General features: G+C 39.0%; 1 protein-coding gene across 2 annotated transcripts in view; it reads right to left on the bottom strand.

Annotated features, from left to right (window-relative positions):
• The window catches only part of TfAP-2 (transcription factor AP-2), a 33335-nt gene extending 25744 nt beyond the window's left edge, over window positions 1–7591 (bottom strand). The window contains exons 1-2 of one of the 2 annotated variants that reach the window (XM_036815361.3): window positions 7169–7591; window positions 7047–7094 (exon numbers count right to left, since the gene is read on the bottom strand). In XM_036815361.3, coding sequence (XP_036671256.1) covers window positions 7047–7085 — 39 coding nt within the window. In that variant the 5' untranslated portion in view covers window positions 7086–7094; window positions 7169–7591. Of the gene's footprint in view, window positions 1–7046; window positions 7101–7168 lie in introns of those variants that run through there. The other variant, XM_065864137.2, reaches the window with a different exon arrangement.
• Between the last annotated feature and the right edge of the window lie 13700 nt (window positions 7592–21291).

The following is a 21291-nucleotide window of genomic DNA, read 5'->3' as shown; positions in this document are numbered from 1 at the left end:
TTCCAGGCTCCGACTCCGAAAATTAAAAGCAAACATCCAAATAAGAGATGTAAGCATTTGGCCGAGTGCAAGTGGTTGTTAAGGAATATAAATTGGACTATAAAATCATTAAAGCGCTTAATAATGATTAGCTGGTTTTAATTCTTCGCTCGTTTTTACGCTCCCAAAATGGTATAATTATGCCACAGCAGCGATAAAACAAAACGAATATGTTTGCGATATTTGGGGCACAGTTCATAGCTTGTATAAAAATAATCGCTAAGTCGGGCTGATTTTTGAAAAAAGGTCGATAGTATTTAATTCTTAATCTCAATTACCACTCAAAATCTAACAAAACCTGATTTTAAATCGAATTATAATACAGGTAAGCAGGGAGTTTTACAAGGCTGCGCGTGGTTTTGTAATGGCTTATCTCATTAAATACTATTGCTATCTTAAATCAATTTTTAGGCTTTACAAATTATTTCCTAAGTTTTGATGCAAGTTTTGTTAATTTAGTTATTTCCATATAGCATATGCCTTTTCAAATGCTATCGATTTATATCTGTAACTTTCGGGCTTCTTGAAAGATATTGGAACCATTTTTGCTCTTCTCACTAAAATCGATACAGATCTGAGCATTAATCAGAGGAAAACGCACATGTAAATTTGGGGTCTTCGCCTAAATGTTATCTTTGTATTTGCATATAACCCGGGATATATGCACTCCCACATCTCTACCTCGGTTATACGTAGTTATACGCACTTAAACTGCGGTGATCTTTGGTGCAGAGACAACTATTGCCCGCGGATGCGTTTCTGAATCTAGATGGACTGCAAAGTGCGTAGAGGCCGAGATGGCGCGGAACGGTATCCGTTGCTGGGTTGTTTGGTAAATGGTAGATAGTCGGGGGTTTATACCTGGTAGTAGGTGTCGCTGGCCCCGTGTGAGAATAACTAGTTGGACGCTCGCCCTGAGCTATAATTAGGGATTCGCATTTTGCCTCATTTTTCTGCACACTCTTAAGTGATTCGCCAAGTGTAAAGTAGTCTTTTCGAGAGACGACCAAGACTGCATTAAAAAGAAACACTTTTAAGCAGCGCCTACATGACGCGAGACAGTTAAGTCGGCAATTTATCTTATTATTTAACGCAATTCGCTTTCCCAAAAACAAAGGGAAACCTCAAAATCGCTTTTGAGCACGAAGACGTGTTGATATGAGATATTTCAACATCTTCTAAAACCAATACCAAAACAATAATTAAGCATGTTTGCTAATGACACGACCGCGATGTTCAGCAACAGTAGCGGAATCTCGTACAATTAACATAATTTGCCTTTCGGTGCTTTGTCTGGGTGCAAAGGAATACAAACCACAACAAAACGAAACCCATTTTTTCAATATACAGCGTATAAATTTGAATCGGTAAATACATTCGAGGGGCTGACTGTGGAGAGGTATTATTTTCAGATACAAATGCTTTGGGATTTACCTATTGATACATAGATACCTTCATATATAAAGTTACAGCTTTTAAATTGTTGTTCAAGAGAGCACAGAAATGCAATTAGTTGACAATATAATGTAATTGTTCTTATAGATTTTTAAAACATATGAAATGCAAGCCCAAAGATACAGATACTGGCTTCCTAATAAGTTGTGCTCGTATAAATGGGTCTCCTCTTATCCGTAGCCTTCAACAAGTCGTCAAGCTGTAATTTTAGTAAGCCCAAAGTTCAACTAATTAACATTATTTCCAAAAGCAGATTTTTAAAACACATGAAATGCAAGCCCAAAGGTACAGATACTTGGCTCCTTAAGAAGTTGCGCTAGTAGATCCCCTGAAATAGGCCCCTTCTTATCCGTAGACTTCAATAAGTCGATCTGACATTCGCGGATTAAGATTTATAGCCGTTTTGTCCATCTCCATCATAAACAACTGGCTCTTCTCGCCCATATTTCTTTGTTTTATGGCGAAAGCCCGGCTCTCAATAGATGCCAAGCCTGTCCCAGCGAGTTGGGTATTGGGTATTGGTATTCTGCATTTATGCATTTCTGCAGTTTGCCATTGCTGCCCCGACCTGTCGTTGGCGATGACTTTATTCGAAAATGCAGCGCGTGCCGACCCCCACTGACAAATTTGTTCTGCAGTCAAAACCAGCGCCGAGCACGCGTGAAACATGATATGCCGCCATTAATATAAATCACGTGATAAGTACAGTGCTGCGAGGACCCGTCACGTAAGTACGAATACGAATGCCTTCCAAACGACACACGGCTCAGTGAAATATATTAATTTATGCAGGCAAACCTGTAAAAACCGTGTGTGTAATTTCCTTTAATTGAACTGCAATGACTAATGTTTTGGATGAATAATAAGACTTGATTTGCAGCCCAGGCCCACGAGCACAAATATATTTGGCTGTGCATCAACACTTCAAACTTTAACGCCGGCCTCCGTAAACTTCGTGTATATTGTACAATTTCTCATACTTGAAATCAGTAATTTATATGATTGCACTTTTTGAACAATTTTGATTCTTGCCATTTGTTAAAAATGAAGTATTTGATTTTAAGTAGGTCTTCAAGAGGGTTTTAAGCATATTTGACCACTTTGCTTTTTTCTAATATTGTCAAACTCGACTTTTTGTTAATATGATATTTTTTTAAGTATTTAGACCCCTCGTTATCAGAAAAAGTTATTTTGTTGGATTACTAAGAAAAGAATACCTCTCGGAAGTTCTTCTTCACCTCGTTACCTGAAATCGATATGCCAATTTTACCTACGGTAACTGCTGTCCATGTTGATACCAAAATGCCCCAAATAAAGTATCAAAATTGAAATTTGCTGACAAAAGACTCTCGCGGATCGTGGCCCTGTTTTTTTATGAACTTAATTAAAATGACGGCTCTCGGGTCACGTGGCCTGGCATCGTAATGTATATCCGCCTTGTTTGTAGTGTGTTTGCTGTATAATTTTCCGACAAGCCTTCGCCGGTACTTGAGCCCCCAGCTATCGATTCCGAAGTCGGGGGTTGTGGATTTTCATTAAGGACCACTCAGGTGTGCGCATCCTGCGAAGCAACAAATAAGGCCGCACGGCCCCAGAAAAAACATATGCGTATCGCCGCAGCGCCGCTCTTTGCCACTCGCACTACTTGGCTTTTCACTTTTTAGCTTGAAGTACTCGTCAACCTCTCCCCGGCCCAATTTCTCACTTAGACAGACCCCTGTTCGGGAACGGGGAAGATTATCCCCGTAGCACTGCGAAAAACGGAGTCCAAAATTAGGAAATATTTAAAGTTAGGGGTAGCTTTATAGTAACTGAAAGCAATGTGTAACTAACTTTAAATTCCTTTATTTCTTTAAAAAGAAATGAGTATTTGTTTCGTTATCTTTGTGGAAATTAGAACTATTTTTTTATAGTATGTCTAAAAAAAATGTCAAAATTTTGTAAACTCTAATATATACCCACATGTAAGATCCATTCATAGTTTAGTTCTGAGTGTAAGCAGCATCGTTGCAAAAGGCGGGGGTGCATTTTTGTGGGCAAATGGGATGATATGCCTCGAAGTGTTGTTTGGTGCCATGCAGTGTTTCCTCGTGTATTAAATGGCATAAATATGGTCACGTGCCATTATTTTGAACCTTCTCGGTGCTCGCCCCAGATCCCGCTCTTCCACCATGCAACTTGAAGCCGATTCCCAAGCCGCAAACGGGCGGAGTATTAACATATCGAATTATTAGCCTACCCAGAACATTGGATAACGTGGATAAGGATGTCGTGGCCGCTATTCCGTAATTATCTCGAAAATCCCTTTATGCATATAATTGGCATTTAACTACAATGGAGTCTCTGTGGGCAACGTCTGTGCTGGTAATACCATTACTTCCGCTAGATTATACAAATTCTGATGTTTCACAAATTTTGATCTCAGCCATGAGGCGGCAAGCATGAGAATGCCAATCTGAATTTCACCAAAAATGAGATGCACGCAAAAGGGTCGTCAATAAGACCTTGGGTTAGTGTTATAGATAACCATACGCTCTTTTAGAAAAAACACCGAATCGGAATAATCCCATTCGTTTCGGAAACAGAACAGGAATGGATAAAGAATGTACAATTGTATGAAAATCATTGCTCATATTAAAATATATATCTTCGCTGTAGTACGAATTAACTTCATTTCCATATCCATTTATGTATGACTTATATTACGTTAAAACATAAAAAGTTTATTTGTAGAGCAGAAGAACACAAAGCGCTTATAAATATTGTTATAATAAAAATTAAGAAAGGATTGGAGGTTCCAAGTAAAAAATTTCCTAGTTAGATTAGTGTAACGCTGGAATCTATTTTATGTTCGTTTGCTGCTATTTTGGGAACTTTAAAATTTGGGGAATTATATTTGGAAATTATTAAGATCCTAATTTAGGGAAGGTTCGCTTCGCAGTTTTTTCTACTTCTCTTCTGTTCGTGCACATTGCAAGCTCTCTCAATTCTTACCAGTGGCGGATCCAGAATTTGGTTGTGGGGGGATATAAATAAAACTGTTGAGTAGAAATCAACAATTTGGAGTAAAGTACATATTACATATACAAATTAACCCGAAAAGGGGTGATATATCACCTATATCCCCCCCGTGGATCCGCGCATGCATCTCACTCACATCTTAAGGTAAACAACTTATATAAAAACAGGACACTCGAACACATCCTCCTTTCTTTTTATTAAAATTGTTTGGCCAGATAAATGAGATAACCACGGGACATGGTATCACAATTGTCACGTTTTGGTTTTCTCTCACTAAAGACAAATTAATCTATCTGAGGGATGAAAATCAAGAAAATACAAGAAATAAGATTGTCCTCTGGACTGATGTAAACAGTTTGAAATTATTTAAAATAAAATCAAACAGTTACGGCAATTGTTACTTAGGATTTGTATTTATAGAATAATCTTGGCGACTTTTTTACGAATGAAAAGTGACACAGTTATACGTAGTGGCGGATTCAGGATTATGTGGGTGGGTGTGGGACTTTAAGAACACATTCTTTCTTCCTTTTCTAGTGGGAAGGGATTTAATATCTTTTAATAAATACGAAGTATTCTCTTTTTATAAGACGAAACACGTAGTTTCAGGCCTAGAAAAAACATGAAAATTTTGAGTTCAAAACCTTGTTTAAGTATAACTTACGGATAAGTAAACGGCCCTTAATATTCTTATACGACACATTTTATCAAAGTTATTACTTTAGAAGAGCTTACGATTTTTTTTCCTTAAGCCTATGTTACTCTAAGTCTATGCGATGTTATCATGATATTAAAATAAACTTTACTTCAAGAAACTAGATGCTTTAAAATAAGACCGTTTTTTTTAGATGTTTACTTGTATAGCGTCCATACTTAGGTTGATGACTTCCTTTTCTTATTTATATTTTAATGCACAAATAGTAAACAACCCCTTCCTAACGTGCTCTTAAGTGTCATGTCTCATTACTGACAATGCAAACTGTTTTAGAAGGCACAACTCCTTTAACATATTTGCATGTTTGGCGGTTATTTCCCGGTGCTTGATTAATTTTTCCAGAAACGACGAGCGGCTTATTCAAGACCGACCCACCGCACTCATAAAGTAATCAGGTCCACCAACTGTCGGGGATTTGTCACCCCCATTAAAGAGCGTTTGATGTATTATTCGGTTCATTTGGTCGACAGGTCTGCGCAAACAGAGCACAGCCATTTGAGCCGCCGCCACCGCTGGCAGCAACCACAAAAAGAGCGGACTGCCGGTGACAGGGACTAAGTCGTCCTGCAAATGTAACTACTACAAACAGGATCAGAGCCGAAATAATAATCGACCACTGGCCGGTAAAGCCCACGTCCCAAGGCCCGGAATTCAATTTGTGGTAAGCGAAACTTGTCAAAGGATATTTTGGATGTGCCACTTGAAAAGTTCAGATGTTCCATTAAGTCACTGAATAATGCTCATCCTAGAAGTACCGAACTGATCATCGGCACTCAAACCATACGATTCGCCATAATTTATAGTTAAAAGTCTATGGGAACCGTTCAGAGACCATAGATCCATAATCAGCAACGCATACAAAAATTATTTAAAGAGTTTTAAAAGATTGATTTTTGACTTTCGAAGTGAGTAAATTTTTTAGGAAGAGATGATTTAGAATGATTAAGATCATCTGGTACCCTTAAAACTAATTCAATACCTAGGACTTATGACTTAAGATCATACTAAGAACTAAATAATGAATGGTATTATTTTACATTTTAAAAAAGGTTGTTTTGATTATAGACAAAGTTAATTAATTTAAATTTTTTTATTTTTGGAAAAAGTTTTATGATTTTGCAACTTTAATACTTTCGTTTCTTTGTTAAAAAATCATAAAATATCAGTTACCCGTCGGACAAACAAACCCTCGCACGTTTCTCCGAAAAATCGATAAAGTTTTCATTACAAATTTAAATTTGCAGAGTTTTCCTGGTCAAATTTACCGTATATGATTCAATTGTCTGCTGTCTGAGTTATGAAGTTCAATTCAAAGTAATAATATTATTTCGGCTTACCAAACAGCGAAATTAACAAATTCATCCCCTATATCTAAGAGCAGTTAATGTTTTTGGTGTATCAGTAAAAACCCTTATTTTAAAGCCTCTGACCTTCTCTTTTTTCTTATATTGTTGGATGATCTGAAGACATTAAATATTACATACAATAAGAATTCAACACTAAATAAAGAAAGCGATAAGATGAAAACATTACCCATTTTCTATATTAAGCCAATTTTTAACACTCTTTGGCCCCAAATAACTTTATATTTTTATGGAAACTGTAGTTTATGAGTAACTGGAAGTATTTCACATTCACTGTTACACTAACTTAATAAATTATAGATTTTTTTTGCCTCCACTCGCTTTGTAATAAGCCTCCATTAAACTTTTCAGATTTCACAAACTTGACCTGATTTGTTATCAGGGTACTCACACCCGGATAAGTCCACTCAAATTGCATTATGTTAATACCTAGAGGAGCAAGCAATACATACCTGCCAGGCACTTGCGTCCAAGGTAGCCAGAAATGACATATCCAACTCCTACGGAAATAGACGAAAAGTTGGTTAAAGCAATTTCCCAATTTGGCCCCAGTGGCAGCTGTTGTCCGACCGACCTTCCGTCGGAAGTTGTTTGTAAAATCCAGAATGATGACAGCTTTCGCAGTTGGCCAACGAGTGCAAATTTATGTTAATCGCTGTCCCGCGCGGGGGTGAAGATACTCCAGCTCGAACTCAAACTTGTAATATTACTGGGGATCACGTGCGAATGCCGCCGGAACTTGAGAGCAAAACACGGTTATTTAGTTACGGGGTAACTCGGTAAAGGAACACGGCCTGAACTTGGACTTGACATCCGCCCAGTGAATTTCCGCTCCGGTTTCCTGCACTCGCACTTGTGCCTGTGCCTGTGCCAGAGGTTCCAGCAGCGGATCGGCACTGGAGGAGCTGCAGGAGCGCTGTCGTCGTCGTCTGAGCCAACTTCCGTATCTCCTTTGTGGTTTCGGCCAAAGGATTCCCCAGCCCAGCTTACATTCCGCTCAGTTCAGTTCCGTGCGACCGAAGACCCAGCCGTTGGCTATGTACTGTTCTACCCGGGGGTGTATGCATGCAGCTTCTGTTGGTCATGTGCCACCCAGATCCCAGCCCCATCCCCATGCCCAGCCCCATCCCGCTCCCACCCCTCGTCCGCCCGTTGGACCCCAGAACGCCCCCCGAAAGTCCTGCCAAGATAGCGCGCAGCCATACACAGAGGCTATGTGATCCTTCTGCCCTCCGCCCCTGCCCCCACTCCACCACACTCCACATACAGCTCCTGTACATAGACGGATACGTACTCGTATGTACGGACTCGTGGGCACCTGTACATACGCACTGCGACTCCCTGGACGCGTGTACATGCGTACATCTGAGATTCGGGCGGACTTCTTCTATATGCGGGCAATACCTCCCGAGGAAATGGAACTTTGCAAAGTCGGCAACGGACACGGCTCATGCAGAGTGATAAGTGCATAATTACACATAGCCCGCACACACTGGTGTGTCTACACTCGAATGGATGGTATGTGGTATGCAGATACATAAATATTTATGTGCCGCATGGCCAGTACATAATACACTGCTTGATTTAATATTTGTCTCGCCCACTCCCCGAATTTCATTGCCCATTGGCCGGGGGCACTGTGTGTGCCTATGTACTGCACCCGGAGAAAAGGACATACATAGGATCAACACGAAACATTTTATTTAGTTTCGAATTTGCTTATCGGTAAGAAAGACTTATTCACAAACCCTGGGGTTACATCGGGCAAATAGAACTGAAACTGATAAGTGTTTTATGAATTAAAGCATCGACTTCAAAGTTATTAATTTAAAATTAAAGTAAACTGGACAATAGTTAAATAGTTATTGAGTTACAAATATGGTTTCCAATACAAAGTTCTTCGATGATATCCGAATAATTTTTAAGTGTGTCTAAATTTTAGGGAACTCCCTCTGTTCTATCTTTTAAAATATAACTCTTTTATAGTTTAAACATGAAATAGATTCAAATATAAAAGCTATCCAAAGTCCATGGAGTACATCTTATGGTTTTTCATGTCGGGAGTACCAAAGCTAACCGCAGGTACGCTTAGATGGAAAAGACGGGATTTTTCCACAGTGTAGAGGTACTGCTTGGGATAAGCCCGAAAAGGGGGAGTTACAATCCCCTGTGTCACCGGCAACAGCCCCGATACACATTCTGCTGCGGCTGTACATATCGCTTTTGGGGATGCTGGCAGAGTTCCCAGGCAGCGCGTTCGAGGCGGTATGTATCTTTGACTCACCCCCACCGACTGTATTTATCTCGCGCTCCGTCCCGCTCTGCGCTCGTGCCGTCTCCCTCTGGACGGCTCTCTTCGTTCTCTTAGTTCGCCAGCAGGCTCTCTTCTGCACTTCTCAGATATTGTACATTCGGCCGATGTTTGTGATGGTTTCCGTCTGCATCTTGGCCGTGCAATGTAATGCCCTATTAGCTATCTGCTGCCTTCGTGTTCTCCATTATTTTCAAAATAGAATGACGTCGCAAAAGTATCCCAAAAAACAAACCCCCCTCCCGTCACACCTTTAAAATCAATAGTACATTCCATGTTTAGTTATTGGTCAAACAAAAAATACTATTTATTGATCTAAATATTATATGAACAACAATTTATTTGCGCATAACAACAGCTGGGTTTTAAAATAATAGCACCGGATTAATAATAATAAATTGAAAAAACATAGTTTATTAACAAAGGTGTTGAAATACTTTTTCCTATAGCTTGCGATGCTTGCACTTACAATTGTTATTCAAATTCGAAAGGGAGTTAGGTTGATGTACATAATATTCAACTACATGTTAAATACTAGCAACAATTTAATTAACCTGTACATTATCAGATATTCGTTTTGCTAGTAAATTCTATTATTATGTTCATACCTGTATCCAATTTAGATTTACACACACCCGTTTGATTGCACTTTAAGTAAATAACGGTTTTAATACATAATTCAGCAATTGAACTAGGCGATGTGAAGTGTTTTGTTATATGCCTCTCGAAATGATGAATATGTATAGTCCTTAAATGGTTTGCTGCAGATTTATTCGGTAGAATTTAAAAAATCGTATACTGTGAAACGTTTCACTCTTTCTAGTTTAACTTTTTTAAATTTCCATAAGCTGTGTCAGTTCACAAATATATTTACCTATTTGCATTTCACTAGATCATATCAATGAAGTAATATAGGGGTCTTCGCAACAATAAGTTTTTAACATGTTCGATAATCATAAATCGAATGGTAAATCTCTACGGTTCGATTTAATTAATGAACATTTAAATGAGTATGAAAATCGAAATAACAATAATAATAAAATAATGATACGGCTGGTTAATGTGCATAATAATACGGTTAGCAGTCGCATATACCGACATGTGCATGCGGCGGTACATGCTTACCTGCACTATTAATTAATCATACTTAAGGGAGAGGAGGCACTGCCTCCTTGCACTGGACTGGTGGCCTAAATGTTGGCCGCGCGTCATTAGTTGCCCGGCCGAGGAAGAGCAATCGAGAATAGATTAGTATTTAATGGCTTTTATATATTTAAAAAAATAGCCGGAGCCTCGAAAAACATTCAAATGCAATTGCAGTGGAGCTGGGAGTTGCAGGCCTCAAGGCGACGTGGCCAGGGGCGTCATCAGGGCCCGATGTGGATGCCTAGGAGCACGTGGCTCCAGCGGTCCATGGGATTTCGAAATCACATATTTATATTTCCACTAATTCATTTTTAATAATTTGTTTGGTTCTGAGGTCCGTTGCTCATCACGCCCCGCGCTTGTGTGTTAATTATCGAGGCTGGGACTGCGACTTTGACTTTGACTTGGCCTGGAACTCGAACCGGGCACCAAAACTGGCACTGACCGAGGTTTCTTCTGCTGGCGGCCGGCAAGACAAACGAGTGAAGCCACGCAGGAGCAGGTCGAGGTCCCCAGACTTCTTGAGATTCCGATTCCGAGACCCGACGAACTCTGCGATCCAGATTCGGGGGTGAGATCGACTCGTCTCAAATAATTTATCGTGCCCGTCCAGTTTCTTTTTGTCTTATGCTCGCACATGAGGCTAAATACATGGTTTACGCCGAGGTTTACTTGCCGTCATCTACATATCATTAGTGGTAGCCGCTGAACCCCCCAAATCCAAGCTTGCAGTTCGCATTCGCTGGAGCAGAGATTCTTTTAAGGCTCCGCACACTTTCAAGTATTTCCGAATATATATAATGATTTCAAGATTTTATTTGGTAACTACTTTATTATGAACTCTTAAAAACTGCAACCCAACCCAAAGCTTAATTATTTAAAGTTTGAAATTATATTTCAAAAGGAAATCAAGACAAGCTTTGCTATAAATATTATTTTGTAACAGAGCTCACACAGGAACAAATTATACGATTTACGAAGTACTTTGTTCATGACCAAATAAGCTATAAGTTAGGAAATATGCCGATCAATGTATGTAAGTTAAATGATAAGTTTATTTTATTGCATACAAAAGACGACTTTATAGGATCGTTTTGGACATAATAAGATATTAAAAGCAAAATAATAAGAATTTTAAAGCTCATTATTAATAAATATAATTTAAGCAAAGGGTGCGGGAAAACGATCGAAAGTAGTACGTAAGTACAATAGTATAATCCATTAATGCCGGATCAGCAAAGTTGAAGGGAAGAAGTTAGAGTTGGTATAATACTAATGATATTTATATTTCTTATGAAAAAGTCATTCATAATTATACAGTTCGGACGAACATAAAAACCACATCACAGATATTGAACTATATAAAAAAGTATTTTTGAAATACTTTTGCGATAATTCAAAAATTTTGATAAAAATACCCTCCGTTGCCGTTCGCTAGGCAACATCTTTTATAACTGCCCACTGAATAGGTACAGCGTTTGTTTTTGTTTATGCTTGCAATCTTTATCAGTCCTTGGGCTGGGGTTTTTACTTGCGGGTATTATAATTATGGCAGTGCTGCCCGACCTCCACCAAACAACCGCAAGTGTCAATGCCAGAGATCGAAATGCATTTGAACCCGACTTTCGGGGCCCGGGCCTCCGACGGCTTCCAGACTCCCAGACGGAGGTGGAGCTTGGGGCGCAGTCGAGGATGGAGAGATGGAGAGCCGAGAATCGCTAGCATTCCTCGCACAGAAGGAAGTACTTGTGCTACCGACTCCCTCCTGGCTCCTCCGACTCCTCCAACTCGCGCAGCTCCTCCTCCACCACTACCTGCGTCGTGCTACACTGGGCGAAATCCGTCCTGATCGCAAAGAGGAGGAGTAGCGCACATAGCGCAAGGGTCCAGGGCCAGCGAATGACCACGAGCAAAAGTGGGAGTTGCTATAATTGTTTAATTATAGGATTTTGCTTGCTTGACTTTGCATTTTGTGCTCATAACTTTTGCGCTGAGTTCATGTTACCTGCACTCGGCGGGGTATACGGTAAGCCACATGCTCTCATAAATATGCATCGTCTTGTGGGGGAATTAGTTTTACTAATTGCGCTCGTCATTTTTTGTGACACCACGACAATTTCGGTCTAACAGCCCATTCTGCAACCTAAATAGAGAGATCATGTGAAACCTATTGTGGGTTTATCTGTTATATTTAAGGATTCTAGGAAGCGATGGCCGAACAATTGTTATTTTTACTTAACATTACTTTAATTTAGATTTAGGATAGATTTACTATCCAAAAGTAGGTTTATACATAGAGTTTAAAACTTAGTTCTAGTTAAACATGAGGACGAAGTAACGGTCCTTAGACCTTCAATTCGAACTCACCAAATGTTTCAAAAACAATGAATTTGTTCATATAATATGAAAACAACTTGACAAAGTTGAATTAGATCTGGGTCTTTGATTACTGATTTGATTTGATTGATTTTTTTATCATATATATGTTATGGTAAATAAAATCTTTAAGTTTTAGACTATGTTTTCTTTAATTTACAATCGCTTATTCAGTTTTGTTACCCAGCACGTAAGGGTGTGCGAAAATCGCCTTTGAGCGATGATTGTCTTTCGTTCTTTCAGTTTTGACACGGGTTGCTCTCCTTGTTCTCCGCTTTATATTAACCTTCGTAACAAAATCTGCAATCGCTCCAGTGCTCAAGCTTTAGAGCCGGCATCGCCTCCGATCTCGCAGAGCCGCGTGCGTCCCTCCTCCACTTTCCGCACCAGCTTTTGACGACCTGTGTCGTTATGGGCGCTGCTCGGCCAGAATCGGTCTGCCGCCTCCGATAGAAGTCGTACTTATCATATCACAACAGTCGATGATCAGCTCATTACCGTTCTTGTGCAAAATGTATAGTCCTAAGGTTTGTCCAAGAATGCTGTGGAAACTTATAATTTCAACGTAACAATTTATTGACAATACTTTTCTTAACATTCAAACAAAATTTTAAAAAATTTAAAAAGTCTACATTTAGTTTCTATAAAATGTCTAACTACACAGAGAAAACCATCTTGTTTTTGAATTGAGAACATTGTTCTTGAATTGAGAACATTCGTTCTTAAAAAACCTGTAAGTACATTATGGTATCAATATAAGAACGAAATGGGGAGAAGAGAAAAGTTAAACTGAGTTTATTTAACAACTTTTTATTGTAAACACTATGGACTGAACTAATAGTTTATTTGTACTACAATGTACTTAAATACCGCCAATCCAACTTGATTCGAGCAAAATAAAAACATTTTCAACATAAAAATGTCGTTCTATTTTTAAGAACATTTTCAACTCAGATGAGAACGTCAGAATTTTCTCTGTGTATAATAATATTTTTCTTATACTGTTAAATGTTGTGTCGTTTCTGTAACTTTAAGTTCACTCCAATTATTGTAATTTTTGAATGAAATATAATCCTCCTTTTATAATGCTTCCTTAGAGTTCTATACAGGAGAACAGGTTAAAAGCTATATGTTTTTTATACAAATATAACTTGTTATCTTATAATCAATAAATATTATTATAATGAATATTATTAAATATGATGATACGACCATTTTCCTGTACAAACTATAAAATCATTTCTTAACTGTGTGATCCTTTTGTTTAAATTAGATCTAACTTTAACTATGAGTTTTTTTTACTAAAATGGACATTTCCATTTCCTAAATTGGTTTCTAAAAAACGAGGGAACCTTAAATTATGTTAGCCATCAATCAAAACTATCACATCTCTTCTGTAAAATTACAGAACCAAGAAGTCGGTCTATGGGGCCGACAACGGAGTGCAACATTCTTGGTATGCGTCAGAGATTCCTAACGTTTTTGCGATCCGATCGGCGGGTCGTCTGCCGCCGGTGATGCCGCTGCAGCAGCCCTTTTCTGCAGTCGTGTACCGAGAATTATGGCCACTAGCCCGTGCCAGACGCAACGCCTGTGCCGCGGCCCATCTCCTGTGCCCTGTACTGCTGTACTCCTGTAGTAAGGCCCCATTCTGCCCCGGGGCGATCATGTACGACCTGGAGAGACCGGAGTTTGCAGCCGCCTCAATGGCTCAAATGGCCAGAGACGAGGATGGGGAACGAACGAGCCTTTGATGGGCGGCGGGCTTGTCCGTAGTGCGACATATCGGGGCTCCCAGCCGACGATAATTGCCCCAACGATCCGAGGGACCAAGACCGGGACCAGGACAATCGGGACACAACTCCCACAACAAGCCGTCATCGCCGGCCAAATCGCCGAGGTAATTTAGTAGCAGGACCCCGAGTATTCTAATATTCTTTCGATTACGGGGAGGGGGTTTGGAAAAGGGGCGGGGCTGCGGGGGGAGTGGCCAGGGAAGGAAATTGATGGGCAGTTTTTACTATGCTTCGAATACTTCAGACGTGACGTGAATAATGTGCACGATAAGGATCTCAAATACCTTCTTTCGTGGGGAGTGCATGCAAATTTTCGAAGATTATGCGCCGATTACCAGCAGTTAAAGTGATTTGGAATTTTGTATGGGCATTCGAAATTTTACAGATTTATGTGCGCACATTTGAGGAATTTGTACTTTTTGGCATTTTCATATTTAAAGCATGGCAAAGCTTTGTGGTCGGCACTCACATTACAGCAGCACATCGAAACCCAGAAACATCTGCCAATTTAAGGCACTTTGAGTTAATTTATTTTAATCGCATTCTCTTACGTATCATATAATCTCATGATGGACTTTATTTATTTAAAAGGCTTTAAGAAATAATCATAAATATAAACCTTATGTTTTTTATCCATTTACCCACAAGGCAAATCCTTTGAACTCTTACTTTATTGCGTATTCAGTCAATATTTTCACTGTCCTGTCCCCCGACCTCATTGAAATTCAGTTCATCCCGTGAATTTATTCCGCAATCGGAGAGCCCAAAATATTTTGGAATTTAAAAGTAAAACAGGGATTTGAGATGAATGTTTTTGATCTTAGATTTTTGAAATCAATTCATTTTTCGAAATCGAAATATGAGTTACCAAATAGGCAGTACTTTTATTGCCATAAATTTCGCCCAAACCAGATTAGGATTATATACTTCAGGGAACCGCCGATAAATGCTAATCAAAACCCGCCTGCACTATTATGCCAGGATATTTTGTCATGTGCAAACTGCATATGTATTTATTATCCTTCCCCGAAGGTTTCGCTTGAATATCAAACTAGCACTTGCCGCAACGTTTTCTAATGGGATTATCTCGATGATAATGAACCGCACACCCTACAGAGCACCCGGAATAAGTCCGCAATTGGCCTTCCCATGACCAAAGCAAACTAGACCGTATTTACCCGACGCATAAGCCTCTTTCCCGCCTTTTGTGAGATCCTGGATGTGTGGGCAGGAAAAGAGCAATTGTATTCGGGCATGAAATTCAAATACAAACAGCGCGAACAATGCCGTTTATGAACCTGTCAATCCGAAATTCAATTGGGATTGTGTGAATTGGAATCAGCATGGATATGGATGGCCGGGGACTGAGTATCAATGCGATTGTTTAATCACTCGACACGACGCTTGTGAATTGGCGCCAGCTGCTAACTTGTTACAAATTTAATGCCCATGAGTGCATCTGCGTGGGTACATGTTTGCCCAAGTACTGTTCTCAAACTCCCGTGTTTGTTCGCTGCCGTATTAGCATTTATTTGTTTTATGAGAACAGAATGCATTCTTTGGGTCCTTATTGATGTTTTATCTCACTCAAAGAAAGGAGGTTCTCTTGTGGACTACGGCGAAATATTGCTCATGTATTCTTATGTAAGATGCGTTTCCGATCTCATAGATCTCTTATGCGCGTATTGTCCTCTAAGATTGTTTATTTTACATTTAACCAATGCTTCACTGGGTTGTGGAACATTTCAGACGGAGAAGGAAAGCTAAAGAACATATTCTTAAATGGGTAGATTTTTGTAGTTAAACAATTTAGATATAGGGCGACTTTAAAATGTTTATTTTAAAAGAATAAGAGTTTTTTGAAGTTAATAAAATCAAAAAGCTTAATAAATGTGATACATTTTAAGAAAATTAAAGGTGCTTACCAATATTTATTTCTACATATGCAAATCTAAACAATACAGGCGATATCTATTTTCAAAAAGGGAAAGTTAGAATTAAGGATTTGATTTCCAAGCACTTAATTCTGGACCATTATTACATAGTTCGTCATCCTTTCAAATCTTTAACGCACCCTAAACTAGCTAAATAATTTAAACACGTATCTGTTTTTGAACTAATTGGGGGTGTAATAGAGCTATTAACCGCTCCGAGTGACAACACCCCTCGACGAGGTCGTTTTGTGTTTAAATGTCGGCCAAAGGTAACACATTAACATGAACAATTTAAGTAATTGTAAGTGGCAGACCAATCCGCAACCCTCTCCGTTCCGAGGGGGTGGCTAATTTAAACATCGAAAATGTATACTTTAATGAACGGCTTGGTTGAGTTGGTATGCCAACACTTGACAAGTGCACCGGGATATGCACATAGCACTTATTAGGACATATATAATTATGAGTATCGGGCATGTGGACGCTTTTTATTTCAACATTGGTAATGTTGCCCCAGCGAGAGAATTGCGAAGAACGACAGATTGCATGGCACGACGAGAATTTTGACAGATGGCTCTTTCCCGATTCTGCTTTTTGATCTGACAATTTGTGGGCTCAAATTTAAAAGTGTTTTGTTATCCTTCAGTGCGCCTTGTTTGGCAAATAGGTAATTTAAATTTAAACGAAAAGGGGTGTCGGATTAAGATGCATAAAAAAGAATACAATTTACAATACAGTCGATGTCAATATTACTGTCACAATATTTGGGATTATCTAGATGACAAGCAATTGAGTGTGACGACTGTTCACAAATTGAACACTTTTCAGCTTTATGCTGTCAGATTGAAATGTGTACTTCTGGAGAGAAGAATATTTTTAAAAAGTTCCCTTTCCAAAGAAAAAGAAAGTATTGTGAATGTTTTTAAACCTCTTTGTTTCTCAAGCAAAGTACAAATAATTATTGCTAGAATAAAACTAGAGAAGTGCTAGATTATTTTCACATTTCCGCAAGTAGAATATTGCTTATAAAAAATTGAAATGTACACCAAGTGTATTAGTTTTGCTAAAAAAAAGAACTTGTTTAAATATGCTAAATATCGTACAATGTTGAATGGTAAATGTGTGAACTTGTGTCTCATTATAATAACTACAAAGTACTATTCTTGAAGTCTTTGATATAATCAAAATCATAACATCCCTAGGCGTAAATTATGGGTTACCACATGTTGGCTCGCCTTGTGGGTAGAAAAAACAAGCCCACGGGCGATTCGTTTTTTTACGCCAAGGAAGGCGTTTCTGGTCGATGGAGAAATTTGGGTATCGGCAAATTGTCACGTAGCCCTCACCGCACTGGACGGCCAACATCGTGAAAATTGTTTTTTAGCGAATGTTGGGGGGTTCCACTAGCAGACCTTCCCCGGGAAGGCGCCAGGAATTGTAATTACAAATTTGTATTGCAACCACTCGGCACGCATCTCACTCAAGTCAATTTCGGGGTGGTCCGTGGTTAAGCGACCGTGTAATTCACGGTTCTCAACGGATACCCCATCACTTGCGGCATAAAAAGTATTTAATTGCGGTTCACACTTTCAGTTGGATTAATGCGTCCAAATGAAGTTTAGCATTGGACTTCAATTGCTATTCTTAATTTGTTCCAAGTACATACAATATGCATATGTTCCTTGCATGTACGATATGCACTTTGTACACCTGTAACATTTTCCTTCTAATAATAAAAAAAATCCTATGCTTCTTTGTGTTTTAGTAATAGCATTTATTAACTGTTTTCTTATAGTTTTTGTCGTGTAACCAAACAAGAGCTTAAAACCAAATTCTGTGTGACGTTAGAGAAGTTTACAAATATTAAAACTAAACTAAATAGATTTTTTGGCAATAGATTTTTTTGGAAACGTGCTCTGCATTCCCAAAAGACATTTGCGAACAAAAAGGAATAGTAATCAGTGATGAAGTGTATTCCATCATACTTAACGCCGTATGAAAACTAAAAATATTACCTCAAACTGCATCGGGCCATTTACAATGTTCTTTAAATTGATTCCATAGGTAGTTTTGGACAGTGATTTTATAAATAAATGTATTTTCGTTAAAAATGCAGTCGCACCAAAAACTTCAAAACTACATATATACGTTCTGAAATTTGTATACCCGTTACTCGTAGAGTAAAAGGGTATACTAGATTCGTCGGAAAGTATGTAACAGGCAGAAGGAAGCGTTTCCGACCCCATAAAGTATATATATTCTTGATCAGGATCACTAGCCGAGTCGATCTAGCCATGTCCGTCTGTCCGTCTGTCCGTCTGTCCGTCTGTCTGTCCGGATGAACGCTGAGATCTCGGAAACTATGGGAGCTAGGCTATTGAGATTTGGCGTGCAGATTCCTGAGCTTCCTACGCAGCGCAAGTTTGTTTCAGTAGACTGCCACGCCCACTCTAACGCCCACAAACCGCCCAAAACTGTGGCTCCTACAGTTTTGATGCTAGATAGAAAATTTTAACTGAAATGTAATGTTCTCATCAATACCTATTGATTGACCCAAAAAAAAATTTGCCACGCCCACTTTAACGCCCACAAACCGCAAAACCCTGTGACGCCCACAATTTTCATGCTAGATAAAAAATTTTAACTGAAATGTATTGGTCTCGTCAATACCTATCGATTGATCCAAAAAAAAATTTGCCACGCCCACTTTAACGCCCACAAACCGCAAAACCCTGTGACACCCACAATTTTCATGCTAGATAAAAAATTTTAACTGAAATGTATTGGTCTCGTCAATACCTATCGATTGATCCAAAAAAAAATTTGCCACGCCCACTCTAACGCCCATAACGCTTAAATCTGTATACCGCCGGTAGGTGGCGCATTTTAATCTCGCTTTGCTGCTTGCATATCTCCATTTAGCTGAGTAACGGGTATCTGATAGTCGAGGTACTCGACTATAGCGTTCTCCCTTGTTTTTTAAAGTAAACATTCTTTTATGAGCTTAGAATAAATTGCCGAATTGATCAGATCAATACTATGATACAATTTGTATGCCCTTTGAATGTTGCGGTTTTCAGGTCATTTATACTGAGTGGTGATTTTGTCAATACAACGTATACACTGCTTATTCGAGCATTTTCAAACTTTATCCCATTTCTTATCTCTTTGGTATCCCCCCTTTTACAATAATCGTCGTTTTGGGCTTCCCCAGATAGCTCTAACCCATGAGCTTTTGTCTGAAGGTACTTGGAATCCGAATCAGTTTAAGTCTGATGATTTAACGGAAGAATATTGAGAGGGTACTCGCCTCCCCAAAAGAAAATTCCCTTCAAAGTCCTGCTATAGAATCCATAATGATCAAGGTTCCAGCGTTTTGAGCGCCCTTGGGATGTCGGGGAAAGCTTCTCGTATACCCACAAAAATCAGTTTTCAGCCGTAGGGGCGAGATTTAAAACGTAGGCTCATGGTTTAACAGCAGGATGTTGAGAAGGCAGATGATTTGCCTCTTCCAAAGACGAATATCACGTCCTAGTCAAAATCTAGGTAAAGATTTACTCTACTACAGAGGCCATGTGTTAAGTATTTATGAGTAGATGTGTGTGGCGAATGGTCTTAGTTTTGGATTATTTGGTCAGCTACGACAAATGATTATCCGATTCATGGCCTACTTGATTTTAACTATAAACAAAGAAGAACGCTATAGTCGAGTGACTCGACATCAGATACCCGTTACTCAGCAAAAAGGGACCAAGGGGAAATGGAGATATGCAAGCAGAAAAGCGAGATGAAATGTGTCAATATATGGTTATGTGGGCGGTAGGCAGATTTGGGCGTTATACACGTTAAAGTGGGCGTGGCAAACTTTTTGTTGGGTCAATCGATAGGTATAGACGAGACTAATACATTTCAGTTACATTTTTTTTCTAGCATGAAAATTGTTTGGGCGGTTTGTGGGCGTTAGAGTGGGCGTGGCATATTCGCGTAACACACTTGCGCTGCGTAAGAAGCTCAAGAATCTGCATGACAAATCCCAATAGCCTAGATCTCAGCGTTTATACGGACAGACGGACGGACGGACGGACAGACGAACGGACGGACGGACAGACGGACAAGGCTAAATCGAATCGGCTAGTGATCCTGATCAAGAATATATATATGGGGTCGGAAACGCTTCTTTGTGCCTGTTACATACTTTCCCATGAATCTATATTACACTTTTACTCTACGAGAAACGGGCATAAGCACTACTGACTAGTGACTTTAAAATAACCCGGGGCAAAACCCCTCCGAAACACGACACGTTATGGTTTTACAAGCCTATACTTCTAAAAATGTTATATCTACATATAAATGGCGATTTCCGTCAATTGCGTTACAAATCGGCATTTTTACTGTCTAGTTTTGTTTTTTAAACTTGTAGTAAAAAAAATATTTCGATATCTGCAGTGGTTTTCTAACTTTTATTACCATTTTCTTGAAACTACGTTGTGCAAATCGATGTACCTCCTACAGCTTATAAAAATGATCCGTTCACAAAGCTCAAATGAAAGATTATTTAATTTCAGGTAGCCCAAAGTGACCCTTATTTAATTTATTTTTTAATATTACATTTTTAACGGGCAAGTAAAAACAGGGAAGAAGCTATAGTTGAGTTCATCGACTATCAGATACTCGTTACTTAGCTTAAGTGGTTTAAGGCCGTTAGAGTGGGCGTAGCACTCGGCTGAAACGTTTTTTTGTTTTCAACAGTGTGCCATTAATGTAAAACGTGCTTTTAAAATTCGAAAGGCCCAAAAATTGTTATAGGAGTGTAGGGAATAGTGACGAATAATCCTTGTTTTTTAATGTAACCTTTCCAAAAAATAATGTTTTTCAAAGGTTTGAAAGCAGAAAGTTGTTGACATCTATTGAGCATACTCCTGTAAAAGTTCGATGGTAAAATTTCAGCGGAGTAAAATACTTCAGCTATTGGCGCTAACCAATATTTTTTTCACTTTTAAAAGTTGTAGGCTAAGGTGACGAACTGATAAAATATACTTTGTACTTTGAAAAAATATACTTTAGTTCTGGGTTTAAATTGAACAAAAAAAAATTTGTTTTTAGTATAACAACTGTGGGCGGTCGAGAGGGC

This window comes from Drosophila suzukii, chromosome 3 (assembly GCF_043229965.1).
Source record: "Drosophila suzukii chromosome 3, CBGP_Dsuzu_IsoJpt1.0, whole genome shotgun sequence".
Taxonomy (NCBI): Eukaryota; Metazoa; Arthropoda; class Insecta; order Diptera; family Drosophilidae; genus Drosophila; species Drosophila suzukii.
Note: the sequence above shows the minus strand (reverse complement) of the source record. Positions and strands in the feature narration are given on the sequence as shown.